The sequence below is a fragment of the Leucoraja erinacea genome, chromosome 1 (assembly GCF_028641065.1).
Source record: "Leucoraja erinacea ecotype New England chromosome 1, Leri_hhj_1, whole genome shotgun sequence".
NCBI classification, from domain to species: domain Eukaryota; kingdom Metazoa; phylum Chordata; class Chondrichthyes; order Rajiformes; family Rajidae; genus Leucoraja; species Leucoraja erinaceus.
This window is the reverse complement of record NC_073377.1, coordinates 157,659,664-157,682,767: the sequence shown is the minus strand read 5'-3', so window position 1 is coordinate 157,682,767 and position 23,104 is coordinate 157,659,664. Positions and strand designations below refer to the sequence as shown.

Below are 23,104 nucleotides of genomic sequence, written 5' to 3'. Positions count from 1 at the left end.
GTTGACACAAGAGGTACCCCGAGTGAATGACTCGTGGTTGTGTACGAGATTGCAAGTGTATGATCAGGAGTTTAACCGAGTTCCCACGGGTATGACAAGTTTGCCGTTTACTTGTCATTTCTGCAATGTTCCAAGTTCGTCTCCCGAGTTACTCTTGAGCCAATCCTGATTGAAGGTTTGTTTTAATAAGCAACAGTGTTATGTTTTAATAAGCAACAGTGTTAAAGAAGACCTCTCCATCCCGTGGCTTTGTTTTAAAGATAGAATTCAGCGCGGCCGCATCTATTGATGTGACCTACAAAGGGAAAATGCGCACCATCCAGTGCCAGAGCAGTTATACTTATGATTTGTTTGAAACACACAGGTTTGATATGTTTTAATTGGATTTACTGCCACGTCTACACACTACGGGGAGACGGAAGGTTAAATCTTTGAATGTGGACAGATGTGCACATCAGATTGTTGTGAGACGGAGCTCAGGGTTCGCCTCCTGAGCTGCTTTGGTGCCCAGGCATGAGTTGAGGTGGAGAGAGGTTTGGGGGGGGGCGTCATTAATCTGTCTGGGGTGACATGGCTCTTGGGTTAGGCTGGGATCATTCTCTGCGGGATGATCTTAGTGCGGGAGACAAGTGTAGGAGAGGTGTGCTGACTGTGTGGGCAGACACTTTGGTAGTGATTGCCCACCAGTCTCAAAAGCCGCTGTGTCTCCCCGTCCCTGGGATAGCAGGGGGCGATCAAACAGCACAATACCCCCCTCCCCCTCCACGCCAACACGAACGGCAACGATCCCTAGGCTTTAGCGTCAGGAACAGCGGTCAGGCGACAATCACCTGCCATAACGCGAGAGAGATCATGCACTGTTGTAGGTCTCCTTTGCACGTCGGTGTTTCTGTATTTCTCCACTCATTGTTGGCCCTATCTGTCACCACCCCCACCCACACCCCTCTGCTTCCCGGCCATGTGTGTGACCCCTTCCCTCCCCTCTCCAGCTCCCCGCCCATTGCACCGGCGGTACAGTTCCCAGTCTCAGCTCCTGTCCAGGGGGGTGGCCGGAGACGTCAGGACCAACGGGACACCGACCCCCAGGCCCACTGCAAGCACGGAGAACCCAGAGACCCACAGCCAACACCAACTGCAGCCCCTGGGGGTCGGTGTCCCATTGGTCCTGACGTCTCCGGCCACCCCCTTGGACAGGAGCTGAGACTGGGAACTGTACCCCCACCTTTCCTTCCCAACTCCAGTCCCGTCCCGACCCCCTGGGAAACTGAAGGGAGCCCCCACCCCGGGGCGACTGGCACTGACCTGCTGGCATCGCCGACGTGAAGACAGTGCAAAGCCCCCGCGCCCGTTCAATGGGAGGGGAGCTGGAGAGGGGAGGGAAGGGGTCACACACATGGCCAGGAAGCAGAGTGGTGTAGGTGGGGGTGGTGACAGATGGGGCCAACAATGAGTGGAGAAATACAGAAACACCGACGTGCAAAGGAGACCTACAACAGTGCATGATCTCTCTCGCGTTATGGCAGGTGATTGTCGCTGGGAAACTGAAGGGAGCGACAATCTGCTGCTGCCTGCCCACTGAGTTAAAGAGTTCCCACGGTAGACTCACGATACACTAAGGTAAACACACGGGCCACTATGTTCTTACAACGAGTTAAAATGTTTCATTTCTTAACCACAAGAGTAAAATTGACTCGTGGAAAATTTTTAAACATGTTTGATTTTTTGCAAGGGTTGACAATTCACGAGTACCTGCCATTAGCGCCACAAGTCTCTAAGTTGCGTCCACGAGTTCCGTACGTTAATCGTACGTTATTACCACGAGTTTTAACTCGGGGTACCTCTTGTGTCAACTTGCAACGTGAGGCTCAGCTAGTACCCATAGTGGGAGTAAATGCTGAATTACTGTATTTCTCGGCAATGAAGACGTACCTGCATCGAAGACGCACCCCCATTTTGAGTTGCTAAATTTTGATAAAAAGGCTGGCAGGACATAGAACTTCTCAAAAATAAATAAATAAATAGATGCACAAAAATAAAGAAAGTAACAATTCAATTTGCCCAAGGCTTCCAGATCTCCTCCATTCTGAATGACTGAATGGGTGGGGGGGTGGAGGGTGATGGCAGGTGGAGAGACGGTGGGAAAAACAGTAGCACACCCGGACAAGTTGAATCAGTTGTGATCTTATTGAATGACAAAACTAGTTCAAGGAACCAATTGAGGTTTCTCGAGCTGACACAGGAGTAAGCTCCACCGCCCGCTATCCTGTTATCCATCGCAGCTGACCCGCCACGCTCTATGATCTTTGATCCTGAAAGACACGGACGGGGCAGTGAATGCCGTGAAGTGTCACCCAGCAAGTGCAGCAAGTGAGGTCATGTCCTGCTCCTGGCAGCAGTCGGAATTTAAGGATTTGCGGGAAGCGGCTGACATGAGCGAGGCCAGTGAGCGGCAGGAAAGAGGCGTTCAGACGGAGAGCACTGCCAGAGGTGAGCGGGCCGGCAGAAGGTGCTGAGGTTTCGCCGACCGGACCCGGTGGCCGCTCGCAGCCACCCGAGCTACTTCCCTCTGCGCCCGGAGCGTCACGGCAGCGGTGAATGAGTGAGTTGCTGGCATGATCCCCGACCCCCACCTTCTCAACGCTCCTGCCCATGCTGACCCGGGCCAGCCTCCCCACATGCTGTGCAGCTTCCCATCGGCTGCCAGCAATGAGGGACAGACTTGACTATACCTCAGTACAGCAACATAATTCTTGATGTTGCTGTACTGAGGGATAGCCAAGTCTATATATCTTGGCTAACAACCCAACCTTTGGCCTCCAAGGCACAGGTAAATTTTCGTGCCTTATTTTTGGGTAATAAATAGCGTCTTGCTTGCCGGGAAATACGTTAACTACACTTCAGAATGAATTGCATTCTGTTTTAAATCTTTAGGCTGAAATGAGCACCAACAGAGGGAAAAGAAAACTAAGCAACAAAGTGGATCTTATGCTGTGGTCAGCCTAAAACAATTAAATACCATAATGCTTTGGGAAAAGAACAGTAAATAGCAAGTTAGATTATGGGAATAGTAAAACCACAGACTGAAGCTAGCAACTTGCAATGATCTTTTTCCCTTGGGGATTTAGAGAACATAGAGAAACTACATTTACACCAATCTGTTAAGAGGTGCATTCCAATCAAATTCCTGATGACATGAAAGTAGTTTGTGATGAATTGATCTCAAAAGAGCTATCTATAGTTATATAGCAAGCAAGCGTCAATTTCCGGAATACTTAGTTAAAATATGTGGAGACAATTCCTTCTCCAAGCGCACAGTATTTCTGCTTACCATCATTTCCCTCTGTTCCTCGAGAGTACGTAAAAATGCGGCAAACTCCTGAATGGACTCATCTGGAATACAATGGCAAAGCAATTAACAAATGTTGACACTTTTCTAACAATTTTTCAGAATAAGTAGATATTTCCCATCATAAATATAAACATAGTAGGAGTAGGTTGTTCAGTTTCAAGTCTGTCCTGCAATTTGAGGAGATTAAGGCCCACAGTGATTGCATAAATTGTTAGTTTAGTTCAGGTTAGAGATACAGCATGGAAACAGGCCCTTCGATCCACGCTGACCAGTGATCACCCGTGCACTAGAACTAGGGACAATTTACTGAAACCAATTTAACCTACAAACCTGCACGTCTTTGGAATGTGGGAGGAATACGAGGCGCCAGAGAACACCCACGCTGTCAGAGGGAGAACGTACAAACTCCATACAAACAGCACCTCATCAGGAACAACCCGTGTCTCTGGCACTGTAAGCAAGGCCATCTTAATGCTGGGCAGTTACCCGGGGCCCCACGAGCAAAGGGGCCCCATGCTAATCTATGTATGTTGTGACTTGCTGCCAATAAATAAATACTGGATTGCAAGCACGGATTCATCAACTGAATGAGTTTGCCATCACATTGCTGGACACAGCCTGAACTTGGTAGGTGTAAAAGCAGCACAGTGTTGACTACAGACTGTAAAAATCTTTTGACTTTGTTCAGGGTCTGTATTCTTTTTTCTCTGCTTCGACACATCGATGGAATGTTCTGGCATCATCTTTAGGAAAAAAATATTGTGGTCCAGCATCTGTCTGACACGAGAAGGTCGTTACATTTTGATCCTGTTCATGCTCTGTATGGGGGTTTTCGAGAAAATTAAACATGCACTGGATTCTGCATCAGCTGACACTGAACAGGAAGTGAACACAAGGCGAGAGGCAGAAGGATTAAGCGAGAAAATGGAGAAACAGGAAAATATCTTTCTCACAATTCTTGAAAGAGTGAACAAAACAAGTAAGGTCCTGCAGTCAGAGGATGTGAACATACTTATTGCCATGAATCGTGAGTCTCTGAAAACCTATCTTCAGGAAATTAGAGACAGGAAATTAAATTCAGGAGCCCGAAGACTGCAACGACCAGGTTCAGGAATAGCTACTTCCCCACAGCCATCAGGCTATTAAACCTGGCTCAGCCAAAACTCTGAACATTAATAACCCATTATTTGTTATTTGCACTTTATCAGTTTATTTATTCATGTTTTGTAGTCGATGCCTATTATGTTCTGAAGCAAAGCAAGAATGTCATTGTCCTATCAGGGACACATGACAATAAACTTGAACGAACTTGAACAGATTTGGTGAATACGAATTGAAAGCCAGGAGTAGGTGTCCAGATTCAGATTATAGCGATGTGAAAAAAGGGGAACGAAAGCGAAGTGTTCGCATTATTAGATATGACGGATCAGAAGAAGAGGATCAAAATAATTCCGGACAACTTGAAATTTGTGTTTCCCAATGTTGAAATTGCATTCAGCGTGTTCATGTGCATGATATTTTTAAATCAGCTTTGCAGCACAATGGGGCAGCAGCGTTTGAACTGGCTTTAATTTTATCGACCATTTACATTTTTCTTCCTGTGAGTGGTTGTGTAGGCAGGGGCCCCAGTGCACTGCTTTGCCCTGGGGCCTATAATGCTGTTAAGATGGCCCTGACTGTAAGGCAGCCGTTCTATCATTGCACCGCAGTGCTGCCCTGGGGTGGGAGATTGCAACCTTCACGTGGTCCGCCCTGTTTCGACAAATGCAATCAACCCGGTGTGCACAATTAAATAAGATCAAATAGAACAAGTTATTCTACAACTTTAGGCTGTGCACGCCATACGCAAGAAGAAGAAGAAATGCTGCCCTCAGTTCCTTCAGATCGTTCAGTTCCTCATAGTCCTTACAACATTTGATTATCGATTCATTTCAGACTTTATAATAATTTACACATTTTTAATTTCCCTTGTCAAAGATTTTGCAAACTTTTGTCATTCAGTGTATGCAGGGGTCTTTAATGCCTTTCCTCACAACAGCCGACTTCCAACTTAAAACATGTCTATTTAAACTGCAGCTCACAACCAGCAAGGATTTTTGGTTTGAGGAGGCGGCATAGGATGCAATAACAGTACGGTGCACGAACTGTGTAAATTAATAGTTAGGCCTCAGCAAGAAAACAGAATATTGGTCATCACATTTTAGAAACGTGTCTTCACTAAAGGTGGAGTGGGTGGTTTACATGGATGAGGCCAGCAAGAAAGAGAATGTTAGTTCTAAGATAACTGAATAAGGTATTGTTTTCTTCAGAACAGTAGAGGCAGAGGGGATATTTAATAGTGTAACATTTTAAAGAAGCCAGATAACAGATAAAAAGGGCAGATTTAAAGTAATTAGGATTGGAAGGTCACTCTCTACGATCCGCCCCAATGATAATCCTCAACACCTGTGCCCCGCAAAGATGCTTTCTCAGCCCCGTAATGTATTCCTCATTTACTCATGACTGTGCAGCTGAATACCAATCAATGGTGCTTTATTGTCACATGAGCGATGTGCAAACACACCGTGAAATTCTTTCCCTACAAACAGTCCAGTAGAGTATCACCATATCACCCCCAATTAGCAGTTGTGTAGAAATAGTCCACTGAGCCAGCAAGCAGGACGCGTCATGTGTGGCAACATTTTCCACGTCCAGACCGCACTCCAGTTGTTATGAGCGGTGCCCGATTCAGGCAAACCCCAGGCTGTCTTCTCGGTCGCTGGTCTTCGGGAGATAAACAGCGGCAGATCATAATGCCTCATTACGCTAGTTCCATTTGCTTGCATTAGGCACATATCCCTCCTGTCCAAGCTTATCTAAACACAACTTCACATTGTTTTTACGAAAACAATCAGTTCTGAGAACTGTAGCAGTTTGATCAGAATAGAATAGTGTTCATCAGAGTCATTAAATGCACACACAAACATAAAGAATTACAGAATTGAAGATCATTCTGTGGGAAATTGTTAAAAGTTCCGGTATTTTTCAATTTTAATACATTTAGCTGCTTAGCAATCCCATCAGAATAGAAAAAACAAACATCTTATCTTGGTTTGCTGTCTCAACAATAAACCGCTGATTCTTGGTCAAGATTTTACCATGAGAACAAGTCACAGTGGGCTCTGAAACTATCTACAAGTTCGCAGATCGCACCACCTTAGTGAGCCGGATATTAAATAATGACGGAGTGTAGGAAGGTGATTGAGAACCCCGTAACCTGATGCCAAGACAACAAGCTCTCCCTCAATGTCAGCAAGACAAAGGAGATTATGATTGGCTTCAGGAAGAAAAGCAGTACACACACACATTGTATACATTGATCGTGCTGAAGTAGAGATGGTTGAAAGCTTCAAGTTCTCAAGATGATTTTAATCTCGGAGGTAATGGTGGTCTAGAACCCACTTCCTAGAAGCAAAAATCCTCATTGGATTTAAAGCAGCACTGGGATATGTACACTTAAAATGCGCCTAGTCCACAACCCATGGATTAAGCCAACAAGTGGAATTAGGACGGATAATTCTTTCTTTGGCCAGAGGGGCACAGTGGATGAAATATTCTCCAATCATGCTAATATTCTATTTTTCTAAGATCAATATTCAAAGAGAAAGGACTTCATTTATACAAGATCCTTAAAGATTGAGAAAGTCCTTTTTGAATGAATCATCCATTGTTTCTTAAATGACTGCAGAGTTTTGACTCCCTCGACACCACGTGGAACTCAATCACTCAGTATGTAAAAAAAAAAAAATTACCCTAAAATGATCTTTTACTAACTTGAACCCATGTCCGTTCTCTACAGGTGTAATATTTCCAAATTAATTTTACATATTTAGTACACTAGGTGTCGTCTGGCCATGACACATACAATCGATCTCAACTTCAAATAACCTGCACTCCATTGGCCATGTACTTGAATATTACAGCACTAATATATTTTGCTTTATGTCTTTGTAATGTTTGTAATTTGGTCATTACCAACATTTGTGGAATATCAAGATTACCAACTCTTGTAACCTTTATATACTTTGATATGCATCATGTATTGTGAATTTATATATTCATATTTTACACGATTCAATTCTACTTTGTCACATGTGACAGTAAAGTGAAATCCTTTGTTTTTTGCATACAATCCGATAAAATCATACAGCAGACTTCACCTAGGCAGCACACAAATAGTTGCCACGTTTATGCCGCCGACAAAGTTTCAGAACTGCTTAGTACAGCCTTAACTTCTCGCAGTGGAGAACGAGGCCTGCCACCAAACATGGCCACAGGCGGCCTGCCTGGTCCCTCCCTTTTAGCTCTCGGCGAATCTCGCCAGGTTCCTTTGTTCTCAGCAGCCCGTCCGCCTTTCAGCTCCGCAGCCATTCCCTGGACTTGTCTGCCACTGTGCGGTGCATCCCGAGAGTCATCTACCACCACCAGCGCATCCCAGGAGTCCTCTTTAAATTTGATTTCCCATCATTCTACCCAAATACATGTCATTCTACAATTGTGGTATCCTTCTTCAAGACCACTCCATAGGTTTTGTCCCATTAAATGAATAAGCAATGAATTTTTGAAATACAAAGCAGATACGACACAAAGCATCAGACTGCCCTGCTCAGAGCTTCTTTGCACCATGAGGTTATTCATCTTTCTTGCCTTCAGACAATTTGGTCCCTATTTCCGAATCTCCCACAACTTTAAGCTTAACCAACAGCCTTTAATATGGAATTGAGAAAGGCAGGTGTCACATGGTTAAACCAAAGCCATAGCTTATCCCTCTAGTGGGCACAAAAGACCTCATGGCAAAGCCAGGGTCACACACTTGCAACTTTAACCCTTTTCCAGGAATGATGGGTGATCTGCCGAGATCTTCTATTCCAGCATTTTCTGTTCTTATCTATTTTATGGCAGAAGAGCTATCTCTGGTGTCTGAACATTAGTCTGCTGCAAATTTACAGATACCAAAAGTTCCCTGTGCTGCTCAGCATGTCTTGCACTTCATGTGCACACTGAAAAATGAGTCTCAGATGTGTGATACTAATGGGCAGTAAGATGTCACATCTTGTGGGAGATTCAGAAATAGGGACCAAATTGTCTGACATTTTTTTAATTTTTAGTGTGTTTTAAAGTCCGTGTAAATGTTCTCAGGTTTGTTTTATGTGGGGGGAGGGGGTGAGGTCAGGGAAACCTTTTTTTCAGTTTCTTACCTGTCGGAGATGCGATTAATTTTTGGATCGCATTCCCCGGTCTCTCAGCGGCCTATCATCGATGGAGCTGGAGGCCTCCTCGGACTGGCTTTGGAGCTCCACCATGGGGCGTGGACTTACATTGGGGCTGATCCCTTGCCTGGGATTGCTCCAACCGCGGTCTGCAGACTTTACATCAGGAGCTCGCAGTCTCGGGAGAGGCCATGGATGTCGGGAGCTCCGACATCACGGAAGGTTTGACCAGCCCCGACGCGGGGTTTGATTGTCTGGCGCGAAGGAGCTGACATCCCCCCCCCATGCAGGAGTTGATCGCCTCGACGTGGAGTGCCTGCCGCCGGCTGCGGGAGTCAAGATCATCTCGTCAACAGGGGGCTCGTGGCCCCCGACCGCGGGAGATCACAAGGGAAGAGATTGAACTTTTTGTTCACCTTCCATCACAGCGAGGAATGTGGAGAGGAGTCACTGTGGTGGATGTTTATGTTAAAATGTGTTTTGTGCATTGCGTTGCCTTTTATTTCAGATTCAGATTCAGATTCAATTTTAATTGTCATTGTCAGTGTACAGTACAGAGACAACGAAATGCATTTAGCATCTCCCTTGAAGAGCGACATAGCAAACGATTTGAATAAAAAAAAAAAATAGTGTGGGGGGGGGGGGGGGGGGGCAAAGCCAGGGTGATTGGCAGTCACAAGGTACGTTTTTTAGTAGAGTGACAGCGGATCGGAAAGAAGCTGTTCCTGTTCCTGCTGGTTCGGCAACGGAAGAGACCTGCAGCGCCTCCCGGATGGTAGGAGGGTAAACAGATCCATGGTTGGGGTGAGAGCTCAGTCCTTCTTGCGATGCTGAGCGCACTCCGCAGACAGCGCTTGCTTGGACAGACTCAATGGAGGGGAGATGTGGAACCGGTGATGCGTTGGGCAATTTTCACCACCCTCTGCAATGCCTTCCGGTCGGAGACAGAGCAGTTGCCATACCATACTGTGATGCAGTTGGTAAGGATGCTCTCGATGGTGCAGCGGTAGAAGTTCACCAGGATCTGAGGAGACAGATGGACCTTCTTCAGTCTCCTCAGGAAGAAGAGACGCTGATGAGCCTTCTTGATCAGAGTAGAGGTATTGTGGGTCCAAGAGAGGTCATCGGAGATGTTGACTCCCAGGAACCTGAAGCTAGAAACACGTTCCACCTCCGTCCCGTTAATGTGGATGGGGGTGTGCGTGCCGCCTCTGGACTTCCTGAAGTCTACAATGAGCTCCTTGGTCTTCTTGGAGTTAAGGGCCAGGTTGTTGTCAGCGCACCATGCTGCTAAGTGCTGGACCTCCTCCCTGTAGGCCAGCTCATCGTTGTTGCTGATGAGGCCAATCACAGTTGTATCATCGGCAAATGAAATTCCTCGTATGTTGCAAAACATACTTGGCGCAATGTTACGGCGGCAGGCGCGGGCACACCGCGACGCCCTGTGTCTCCCTTTCAAGGGAGATGCTAAAAATGCATTTCGTTGTCTCTGTACTGTACACTGACAATGACAATAAATTGAATCATTTCATTTCATTTCATTTCATTTCATTTCATACTTGGCTAATAAAGTATTATTGTGATTGTGATCTGATTATCCACCGCAGCACAGGATTCATGAGGGAGCCCAGAAACATGCTGAAGAGGGAAAAGATGCCATTCACAGGACATCCATAGTTGTACACCAAGAATGGCTGGTGCACAAATACCTATCCCTTTCATTTGAATGGACTCGCTAACCCTGCGCAAAAAAAACGGAAGCAGCCAAGTGCTTGTGGCATTCTGCTTCATTGTATTTTAATTAATCATGGGGTTTTTTTTTTTTAATTTTAACTAGTTTTTTAAAAATATCAATATCCATTGATAAATGTCTCAGTGGAACTGATGTATTTAATAGCAGTTAAAATGCTTCGAACAGTTGGCAAGCTATCAATGCATTGGGAGGGTGAAGCTGCATGATGTGCCCTGAATCACTAGATCGTTGCCAGTCAACTCATTCACTCCTTCTCATTTGAAACATGTGCAGACGGAACCAGTGCTACATTTAGAGCCTGAAACTGAAACCACAAATCTCAAACTGAACCCTGCCCTCACTGAGATCTGATGCCCTAGAGCCTCGTGTGTACTATGCCTGCTTTGCCCATCGAGGTCAGGGTCAGACACTATTGCCTAGGGAGGTAAGACATTAAGGAGCTTGTGCATTACAGGCGTTACTCAAACTCCACTGTCAAAGAGTGGAAACTTGGATTTAGTTTTCTCAAAGTTAAATAGTGAAGATGCTGCAAATCCAAAATAAACAATGACTCTTCAGATCAGGCTGCACCCACGTAGAGAGAAAAAAAGTTAAAATTTGAGATCAAAGTCCGGTTCTGGCGAAAGATCATCGCATTCAAATATTTTTCTCTCTCTCTCTCCCCCCCACACAGATGCATTTTAAGTATTTAAGGACAGCCACTTTTTTTGCATTGCCAGTCTCCTCACAATGAAGCCATTTAAGACATCTCATGTTCTTGAAGACCTCTTTGGCAGCCTCTGCCATAAATCCCTTATGTGGATTCCTTGCTCAGCTCTTCGGCATCCTGCCCAAGAACCTCTTACAGCCTGGGAATGTTCTCTCATCAAACCTCCTCCTCCCACTCTTCCGATCATTCATTACATTCAGTAATAGCAGCTTCCTGCAGTCAGAAGATGGTTCTTTCCACTACAGTGCATCTCATTAAGAGCGGTCCGAAAATATCACACCTGCTGTGGTATCAGCTAAAACTATGAGACGAACAGTGTGGCATTGTTACACGGGGAAATGCAACCATGGTGCTCTGAAGTTCTTGGTCTTTTTTACAACTTCAACAATGTTGCTGTGATCTATAATGCTTCATTTATGCCTAGAAATGATTATCTATCATTATCAAACTTGTTTATGGGCACTAACTGTGTGCCACTTGGCTACTTTTGTTCTACAATACCATCATTGATGGTATTTAAGTATCCATTGGCCGTACGGTTATTTTAGGATATCATGCGAGGGACATGAAAGACTCTATTGAAACCTTGGCCATCTTAAACTATATGCAATCAGCTAGCAGAGCCCCCCCCATCTTTTTGGAATTCCCAACGTTAAACTGAGGACTCTACTTGTGCAATTTAAAAATGGTTAATTAATCCTGTGGACAGTTTGAAAAAATAAAATAAAAAACATAGTATTTGCCGAGGAGTGCCACCAAGTCCATGGTTTAACATTAACGTTTAAGTTAAAAGGGGTTTTCTGTGGTGCTGTTGCCAGCAACCTAGAAGGAATTGAGTGGGTAGATCCAGAGTGTGCACCTGAACTTTGAGAAGCAACTTTAAAAAAAACTGACACCAAACTTACTACCAGGAGAGCAAAAATGATTCAGGATTGGCTGCAGTTAGTAGAATAGTTCACACTGTTTTCAATAGTTCACTGACATTTTGAGTTCAAAATTGGAAATGACTAAGATGCTTAAAGTACAATTGGGCATTATAAAAATCTATTTAATCTAATATTAATGAGATAATTGAATTCACGATATTTCGCACAAAAATACCAGGAAAATGCCTGGAATATGCATTATTGCTCAACTGCAGTTCATTTGTTATTTGTTCCGCTCTGTTCGTCTACCTTAAGTAAGCCTTGTTTAAAATTGAGTTATGGCACCTTTGTTTCTCAATAGACATGGTGCTTTGAATGTCAATAAATAAGACAATGAACTAAAACACACAGCGAAGCAAAACTAAATAAACCTAACTTGCTGAACAATGTGTTGTAAAATCTAGCAAAACACAAAACTTAATTTGGAAACATGACTGTCTGGTGAAAATGGCATATTCTAAAATAGGAAACCTAAACATATACAGTGCATTCAGAACCTTTCACTTTTTCCACATTTTGTTACGTTACAGCCTTATTCTAAAATGGATCATATTCTTTTCTTTTTTTTTAAATCATAAATCTATACACAATACCCCAGAATAAAAAAGCGACAACAGGCGTTTAGAAATTTTTGCAATGTAATTAAAAAGAAATAACTGAAATATCACATTTACATTACAGCCTCAAGTCTTCTTGGGTATGACGCTACAAGCTTGGCACACCTGTATTTGGGTAATTTCTCTCATTCTTCTCTGGAGACCTTCTCAAGCTCTGTCAGATTAGATGGGGGGCGTCGATGCACAGCTACTTTCAGGTCCCTCCAGAGATGTTCGATCAGGTTCAAGTCTGGGCTCTGGCTGGGGCCCCTCAAGGACATTCACAGACTTGTCACGAAACCACTCCTGCTTTGTCTTGGCTGTGAGCTTAGGGTCATTGTCCAGTTGGAAGGTGAACGTCCACCCCAGTCTGAGGTCCAGAACACTCTGGAGCAGGTTTTCATCAAGGATCTCTCTGAACTTTGCTCCGTTCATCTTTCCCTCGATCCTGAATAGTCTCCCAGTTCTTGCCGCTGAAAAGCATCCCCACAGCATGATGCTGCCACCACCATGCTTCACCGTAGGTATGGTATTGGCCAGGTGATGAGCGGTGTCTGGTTTCCTCCAGACGCGACGCTTGGCATTCAGGCCAAAGAGTTCAATCTTGGTTTCATCAGACCAGAGAATCTTGTTTCTGTCTCATGGTCTGAGAATCCTCTAGGTGCCTTTTGGCAAACTCCAAGCAGACTGTCATGTGCCTTTTGCTGAGGAGTGGCTTCTGTCTAGCCACTCTACCATAAAGGCCTGATTGGTTGATTGCTGCAGATAATAGTTTTCCTTCTGGAAGATTCTCCCATCTCCTGGAGCTCTGTCAGTGACCATCAGGTTCTTGGTCACCTCCCTGACAAAGGCCCTTCTCCCCCGATTGCTCAGTTTGGCCGGGCGGCCAGCTCTATGAAGAGTCCTGGTGGTTCCAAACTTCTTCCATTTAAGAATGATAGAGGCCACTGTGCTCTTCGGGACCTGCAATGCTGCAGATATTGTTTTATACCCGTCCCCAGATCTGTGTCTTGACACAATCCTGTCTCGGAGGTCTATGGCCAATTCCTTCGTCTTCATGGCATGGTTTTTGCTGACATGCACTGTCAACTGTGGGACCTTATATAGACAGGTGATTTGCCTTTCCAAATCATGTCCAATCAATTTAATTTACCACTGGTGGACCCCAATCAAGTTGTAGAAACATCTCAAGGATAATCAATGGAAACAGGATGAACCAAAGCTCAATTTTGAGTGTTATAGCAAAGGGTCTGAATACTTATGTAAATGTATTATTTCAGTTATTTATTTTTAATTACCTTGGAAAAATTTCTAAACACCTGTTTTCGCTTCTTCATTCTGGTGCATTGTGTGTAGATTGATGATTTAAAAAAATGAATTTAATCCATTTTAAAATAAGGCTGTAACGTAACAAAATGTGAAAAAAGTGAAGGGGTCTGAATACTTTCTGAATGAACTGTAAATAGACGTTGCAAATCATGCTTTGGAAATGGATCTTTTAACTCTTCTTGAATTAGTTTAATACATTATCAATCAAAGATATTTTTGCTACTGGGATCTAATCTTTCTAAATGATTTTACAAATTACAGAAAAATATCAAATAATCAACTTCCACATGATCCTTAGCCTTGCCCTGCACCTGTGTGCTCATGATAGGAGTCAATGAATCAGAACAAACTCCCACAGACTTCCCAGGCCTCGGGCTGGGAAAATTGCCTGCTGTGCCTGCGCCAAGGGCAATGGCTCCATTCCAACAACTGCTGAGATAAAGTATCCGGAGATTTTTCTGTAATCCACTTAAAAGCAACTGAAAAAATAAACTCTTTTAAATGTGTGTATATTTTTCATGAATTGGAAATTCAAGTTAGCACGTATTTTCAGTTCCATTTTCATTTTTGATGACTTCAATGTGTTACTCGACATCTCTAAATATCAGAGACAGTTCTAAACGTTTATTAACAGGGACAGTTTTGACAGCTGGGTAGGCTGGAGGAGAAGATTCCCCAATGCAGTTCCAGTGCAACATATTGAGGCACGGCCTTGAGATATGCAGCCAGCGATGCCAGGGTGACAGACGATCTGCCCCTATATTTTGTTACGTCTGCACAGTTGACATAATTCATGAGTATATATATGCTTAAGCAACAGAAACACATGCCTCCGTTACAAAGACCAACTTGAGAAAAATACAAGTGGACCATTTAAAATTAGATTCAGATTAAGATTCAGATTCAACTTTAATTGTCATTGTCAGTGTACAGTACAGAGACAAGAAAATGCAGTTAGCATCTCCCTAGAAGAGCGACATAGAATATGATTTCAATAAATAAATCTATTTACATGCATACAGTCGTAGTGTTTTTCCTGTGGGAGAAGTGTCCGGGGAGGGGAGGGGGTGATTGGTAGTCACTGAGGTACAGTGTTGAATAGTGTAACAGCCGCAGGGAAGAAGCTGTTCCTGGACCTGCTGGTCCGGCAAAAGAGAGACCTGTAGTGCCTCCCGGATGGTAGGAGGGTAAACAGTCCATGGTTAGGGCGAGAGCAGTCCTTGGCGATGCTGAGCGCCCTTCGCAGACAACGCTTGCTTTGGACAGACTCAATGGAGGGGAGCGAGGAACCGGTGATGCGTTGGGCAATTTTCACCACCCTCTGCAGTGCTCTCCGGTCGGAGACAGAGCAGTTGCCATGCCATACTGTGATACAGTTGGTAAGGATGCTCTCGATGGTGCAGCGGTAGAAGTTCACCAGAATCTGAGGAGACAGATGGACCTTCTTCAGTCTGAAGAAATTAGTGCAAAAGGTTGGTATTCCAATTACATATAAGGAAAATGCTATTAGGAACTAAGATGGAACAATTTCTAAAGTAGTGGTGTCCTTAGAATATTTTAGCAAAGGTTTCAAGAGAATTGCAGACAATTTCTTGCATTTAGAATTACAGCTGTTTCTGCAGTGATGTGACATTAAGCCTGACAAAAAAATCTAAACTCTGCATGTCATTTAGGAATCGAGAACCAAATCACATTTTCTTTGCTTCAAGCAACACAAAGTGCAAATCACTTTAGAAATAGCATCTAGTTACCTATAGACCGTTCATCATCTGTCTCAGCATCCCCGATAAACTCAAACGAAAACCCTCCAAGAGACTGAGCAAATTTCCGCTGTGCTTCTGAAAGAGCTGCAAGAAAAAGACAAATACTTTAGTTAAGCATTTCTAAAATACAAATATAGCATTTCCATCCAAACCTCTGAAGATTCAGCTGCACACATCTATATACTTGTAAAAGTCTTGTCGTGTGTGTGGTGTGGGGGATGTGTGTGCGCGGTGTGTAGTGTGTGTGTGTTGGGGGGTGTGTGTGTGTGTGTGGGGGGGTGTGTGTGTGGTGGGAGTGGGGGGGCGAGTGTGGGGGGTGTGTGTGTGGGTGTGTGTGTGTGTGATTGTATTTTCTCCAAAACGGTACACAATAGCACAAATATTTTTGCAGCACCTTGCTCAGCTTGTTCCCCGTCATCGATGTAATAAGTTTCTTTCAGATTTGATGTTATATTTCATGTTATTGATATTTAAAGTTATTTTTGAAAAAGCCAATTTTTATAATATTAACTGAGGGGGAGACTCTTCCAGCAGCTTCCAGTGATTATGTCACAATGGCATCTCACACTTGTCCAATCACAATGGGATCTCATTTACACAAGCTGCCGTGAAGATTCCGAAATCCGAAAATGACATCACAATGTGATCTCTGCTGCCAATACACAAGCTATGAATGTTTTTACGTTGTTGTAAGGGACATAGTGGGGGAGATTAAAAAGTTTTAAAGTAACACTAGACCAAGTGCAGACCCGTTGGGTCTGTTTCCCCAACGGCGTTTTGCGGGGGGGGGGGGGGGGGGGGGCTGCGGCATTCACACACTCACATTAACACCCCACAAACACACAGCGGCATCACACTCGCATTAACCACCCCACAAACACACAGGTGGGGGGGCATGGCGTAGGATTAGGTTAAAAATGGGTACATAAGCTTTTGGGACCGGGTCTTGCAGCGATTCTCCGTTAATGATTTACTAGACTGAACATCTGCGATTGGAACAGCCTAGTAAAAATCGGGTTTTAAACCCGCCCCCTCCAAACAGCTCCAAAATCACACACAAGGGGTGGGGCAGATGCTCAGCCACGATTCAGGTAGGTTTTGTAACATACCTACATATTAAAGGGCCAATCCCACTGCGGGGATCTAATTTGCGAGTTTGGAAGAGTTTAGTAGAGTTTAAAAAAGTGTCATGGTCTTGTTGTATAGCCGAAGTAGAACACCTCCTAAGTCCTCCTTCGACTATGTAGTGAACCTCCTACGAATATGTAAAAGACCTCCTTCGACTTCGCAGACCTCCTTCGACTATGTTGAAGACTAGCTTCGACTAGCTTCAGGAAAATTGAACACCGAATAGTCCGATTCGTTAACCACCTTAGATACTAACACTATCTACGGCTACCTTTGATTGCCTTCCATTACCTACGAATAACATGCCAACCTACTTCGACTAAATCTACAAGTAAAAAAATATCTATTTGTTTTCTATGCCGAACAATCTTTACTCGCGGATTCAGCATGCTAAAAAATACTCCTCGACCAAACTGAGCCCTCAAGTATGCGGGAACTTCTTTCAAGCATGAAGGAGAGTTACATAGACTTCCTAGGACCACGTGTCAACCATGCTCCGAGTTTGAGTCAAGCGCAAACTCTTCTAAACTCGCAAATTAGGTCCCCGCAGTAGGACAGACCCTTAAATCTTTGCGTAACTGCATTTTTTAAAGTTTAAAATTACCTGCACAGTTGGGGGCTATGGGTGAGTGGTGGAATATTGTATTGGGGGGGGATGGGTTGCGTTGGGGGAATAGGTAAGTGGTGGAATCTTACGTTGGGGAACAGGTTGCATTGGGGATCAGGCTTCCCCTGTGATAAGGACCAAACGGGTGAGTGATGTAATCTTACATTGGGGAACGGGTTGCATTTGGGGACCAGGCCACCGGTGGGGGCTATGGGTGATCGGTGGATTATTGCGTTGGGGGTAATGGGTTACGTTGGGGGAACGGGTGAGTGGTGGAAACGGGTTGCATTGGGGGACGGGGCCTAACGGGTTCCACTTGGACTAGTATATAAATCACACATGAAAAATAATTCTTAAAGATATACATTGGACATATCATTAAATGAAATCCACAATGATGTTCATCTGAGCAAGACAATTTGGGCTGAAGACTTTCCTAAGGGGTATACTTTGATGACTTGTCCCAAAGACATCCCACAAAATGTCTGCTTACAGTCAATGCCCACAAACATTGAAATACAAACATACAGCACATAAGTTGAAGAAAATAGGAAGTCTCAACAAACAATGTGCCGACATTCAATTTAAGTTATTACTATTAGCATTGGTAATCATCCAATAGCAGCTCTGTTATCACAAAACTAAGCTGGTTTAAAAGTTTAATCAGGATATGAAACGTTCCTGAGATTATTCATGGATTTAATTTTGCCACAATAGATTTAAAAAAAAACAAGAAATTTAACAGAAAATGTGCTCATTCACTTGCCAATGAGTTGGACTTAAAAAAAAAGGCCTTGAAAATCCCTCAGATTTCCCATAGAACTATTTTCTTTGTAATCTGAAACCAAAATCAAGGTACATAGATACATAGACAATACGTGCAGGAGGAGGCCATTCAGCCCTTCGAGCCAGCACCGCCATTCAATGTGATTGTGGCTGTTCATCCACAATCAGTACTCCGTTCCTGCCTTCTTCCCATATCCCTTGATTCCGCTAGCTCTAAGAGCTCTATCTAACTCTTTTTTTTAATGCTCTAATTCTCTTTTGAATGGGTTTTTTTTTTAATTGCCAGGAAGCAAAACAATCCAAAATATTCACACAACTGTCCAAGTAAAAGATTCCGATACATTACTAATCTGGTGTAACAATAGAATGAATTACTATAAATGGTGCTTAATAACCCGACATGAATAAACTATAAAATTATCTTTTGGTTCGTTCTCCATGTTTTTTTATCCTTCAACAGTTTAGAAAAATAAAATTGACCACAGCAGACATCTGAAGCCATACACAGGAAGTCTGAACACAATGAAAGGCATTTAATCTTGTTACTGCAAGATCAAAACATTGGATTCGAGCCATTTTCTCTCTGAGCAGCACATCATAAGAAATAGTTTCCTTTTGGAAAATATAGACTCGGTATGACCCCGTTGCATTATTTATTAACTGGAAATAAACATGAAATGTGTTAACAATGTTCTGAGATTATACTCAATTTCCATAAAATCAGTGGTGAGATAGGGCAGCACGATGGCGCAGCGGTACAGCGCCGGAGACCCAGGTTTGATCCCGACTGCGGGTGCTGTCTGTATGGAGTTTGTAAGTATTCCCCCCGTGACCTCATGGGTTTCCTCCGAGATCTTCGGTTTCCTCCCACCCAACACGTACAGGTGTGTATGTTAATTGGCTTGGTATAAGTGTAAATTGTCCCTAGTGTGTTTAGGATAATGTTAATGTGTGGGGATCGCTGGTCGGTGCGGACTCCGTGGGCCAAAGGGCCTGTTTCCGTGCTATATCTCTAAACAAAACTAACAGACGCTTTGGACTAGTTGCAGGTAAATATTTGAGAGTTTGGAGATATTCAGCAGAGCAGGGTGGAGGACACTGAAATGGAGTGAGATAGGAAGAAAAACAGGGAGAGGAAGGAGGAGAAAAAGAGTTGGAGGCGGTGGCTAAGAAGAGGAAGTAATGTGAAGACAAGAGAGGTGGTGACAAAGTGGACTAGGACAAGCAGAGAAAGAAGGGAAGAGCAACATTGGAGGAGAATGTAGCATAAGAAAATGAATTTACAGGGGCAAAGAAATATCTGAAGGAGGATGGGTTGAAGAGGAGACGGACGATGGACAAAAGGAAAGGTCATGGTGAGAGGTGCTGCCCCATAGCTCTAGGTATCCTAGATTTGGGGAGTTCATTGTGCAGTTTGCAAATTCTCCATATGGCCACACAAGGATCTGCTAGGTGGCTCAAATTTCCTCTCATGTTCCAAGACGTTCTCTGAGGTTAAATTACAACTGTAAACCACACTTTAGTGTACAAAGAATAGATTTTTGGTATTACAAATATATCCACCTCCTTCTTAAATATACATGAAATAACCTAGAACCAAAAAAAACAGCAGATGCTGGTTAATACACAAAAATACACAAAGTGATGGAGTAACTCAGCCGGTCAGGAGAACGTGGATAGTGACGTTTCAAGTCTAGACCCTTCACAAGACTGAATGGGGGGGGGTTCGACCCGAAACTTGGCTCATCCATGTTCTCCAAGGATGCTGCCTGACCTGTTGAGTTACTCCAGCACTGCGTCCTTTTGTATAAAATAACCTGACCTTCGTGGACTTCCACGGTAGAGAAACCACAAGTTCACCATCTCCTAGATTGCCTCCAATTTTGATTCTAAATAGCATTTGTCACCCGTGGTTGAGAAATACTCTTCCCAACTTTCAGGAAATCCAATATTTACCTAGTCTTACTAGTCCCATTATAATTGTGTTGGTTACTGCATTCCAATAAACATAACCTAATCCCCCCCACATCCTCAAGTTTACGGATGATATTCACTCACTCATCCAATTTAGTATTTATATTGTGTGGCTTAAGCACTGATCCTTGCAGCATCCCATTCTTCATTACATTTTAACTCCGATGGCCTGTCAACCTCTGGCCACAGAAACGAGAAAAGCCAAGAGCTCTGGATTTGTATTGACTTTTGATAAGACCTTAGAAACAGAAGAATGATTTGCGTCAGATTGTTTCCATAAATGCACCAGGTAGAGAAATTGATGGAATATTGAAGTTAAATTGGATGAACCTCAGATTTACAGTAAAGATCTAAAGAGAGCGATACCCAGCGATAACTATCCCATGGGGAGGATACATTTTTTTTTAAAGCAGACTTTGTTATATAGCGGTTTTCTGTGTGGTGTGATATCATGCATTTGCAATCAAAAATACACGAGCCATTTTAAACGTTTCTAATATTTTGTAATTGTACTCACTTTTGCACAAATGTGTGACATTAATATTAGCTGTCAACCCTAGAACAAATCTGGTCACTCATAAAAGGGATCTGATTTATTTCACTGGAAGTGGATTTCTGAGCTGTTATACCTTGTTATTACTGGGATTTCCACCAGAGGGAAAAAAACTAACACTGTACACTAACTTCCTCACATAGCTGCTATATCTCCCGAGCTCTTTCCACACATCCTGTTTTTTCGATTGAGTGTTTATTGTTGGACCTTGGCCATCGGCTATCTGAAAAGTTTATTTGATTCCCTATGAGCATGACGAAGCTTCCCACCCAAGAATGACTTGTATTTGTGTTTAATTAGCTCTTGGATCACCTGGTCATTCTCAGCAAACTAGTCTTAGCGTTTCCCAGACGAGCCAAGTGGCTTCACAGACGCTAAGTATGTTGGAGTTCAGGGCAATGAAGACATTATGCAGGTCCAGTTATTTGCAAGTGGTCAAGCAGAGGTATTGTCTGAGAAGAGCCACATTTGCACAGACTTCAAGAAATTCAATATCAATTTTCTTGCAGACGTGCTTCATTGCGTTCAAACCAGGCTGCAGGGGATAGAACAACTTAGGTCTACGACAGTTCGGCACTGACTGCCACCTAGTCGTGGTGAAGATGATGCAGGTATCTTACAGTCTCTTGTTCAAACAGCAACAGTACTTGAAGAGTGCTGGGGTCTGGATCAAAGATGTCACAAGATACTAACTTCTCTCTGAATGGACAGGGTGTAGATGACAGGGCGTGCTCCAAGCATTTTGTGAGGCTGGCAACACCACTGGAATAATTCAGCTAAACATCTTTCTTGCCAATCACACAGTTGCAAATTTGTTCCCTTCATCAACACCATCTCTGCAAAATCTTTCAAATCCACTGGCAGAGAAAGAAACCGACATTAACATTGCCTTCCAGATCACCCTTCGCAGATTCAAGATTCTAGTTGCATTCATTTTGCCAAACAGGGAGGCTACACCATTCGCATACCTAACATCATAGGCCAGACAAACAGCAAAAGGTTTCTCGGTGGACATAAGAAGTACTTCAAGAATACCTAACTCCCTATATATACACACATCCTGCAGGATCTCATCACTTTTTCTGCCCGTGTCAGTTGTGCCACTATCCACACGACTTCTCACTGCTCATCCTCCTCATTGAGAATGTTCTTCAGCCACTCCGATTCATCCTGGACCCTGGCACCAGGAAGGCAACACACCATACTGGAGTGCCATTTACAGACACAGTATTTCCTGACTGTCCCCCGAACCAATGAGTCTCCCATCACTATAACCCTAACTGACTTTGCCCTGCCCCGCTATCCTGCTGCAGCTCTCCTCTTCACTTTAACAGACTATTATGCAAATTGGTGTCTTTTGGGTTTAGGAAGGAGGATTTTGTTTCAAAAGATTTTAATTCATATTTACACTTATGAATGCAACTGTCCCATACATCTGCTGAGGATGACACGAGCCAAGTAGAGATTTCGCACATCACTGCAGGATGGGACAACATTTTGCTGCTGCATATTGATGTTTCATTTCAAAGTATGGGAGTATAAACTAAGATGGACAGCAAGCGCAACCTACTAATTAAAAGCTAAGTACAGGCAGTCTGTGCATTATGCAAGGGTTCCATTCCTGCCAACAATCCCCAAGACTGATTTCTCAGTAAATCAGAAACATCCATGTTCTGCAGTATCCCACATTATATTGCTCTACATATACTTGCATTGTTTCATTTCACGGGATAATCACCCTCATGCTACCCATCATTAATGAGATAGTTTAATGAATACCATGAAACATTTTATTGCCATTACTAGCTTAAAGATGAATTTAAAATGTCAAGAGTATTTTATTGTCATGTGTCCCAGATAGACCAATGAAATTCTTACTTGCTGCAGCACAACAGAATATGTAAACATAGTACGCTGTAAACAATATGATAAACGAGAAAGAAAAAAAAAGCTCAGTGTGTGCGTGTGTGTGTGTGTGCGCGTACATACTCAAAAAACAAACAATAGTAGTGCATTAATAAGTTTATTGTACTTCAGAACTTATTTGTGGTTGTAGTGTTTAATAGCATGATGGCTGTAGGGATGAAGCTGTTCCTGAACGTTACAGTTTTCAGGCTCCTGTACTTTCTTCCCGATGGCAGTGGTGAAATGAATGTGTGGCCAGGATGGTGTGGGTCTCTGATGACGCTGGCGGTTGCCTTTGAGGCAGTGACTCCGATAAATCCCTTCGATGGTGGGGAGGTCAGAGCCGGTGATGGCCTGTGCAGTGTTCACAACTTTTTGCAGTCTTTTCCGCTCCTGGGCGTTCAAGTTGCCGAACCAGGCCATGCTGCAACCAGTCAATGTGCTCTCTACTGTACACCTGTAGAGGTTCAAGAGAAT

General features: G+C 43.6%; 1 protein-coding gene across 2 annotated transcripts in view; it reads right to left on the bottom strand.

Moving 5' to 3' along the window:
• The window catches only part of arhgap10 (Rho GTPase activating protein 10), a 168,327-nt gene that overhangs the window by 94,646 nt on the left and 50,577 nt on the right, over window positions 1–23,104 (bottom strand). Inside the window, exons 2-3 of one of the 2 annotated variants that reach the window (XM_055646520.1) lie at window positions 15,663–15,758; window positions 3,329–3,390 (exon numbers count right to left, since the gene is read on the bottom strand). In XM_055646520.1, the coding sequence (XP_055502495.1) occupies window positions 3,329–3,390; window positions 15,663–15,758 (158 nt within the window). Of the gene's footprint in view, window positions 1–3,328; window positions 3,391–15,662; window positions 15,759–23,104 lie in introns of those variants that run through there. The other variant, XM_055646528.1, reaches the window with a different exon arrangement.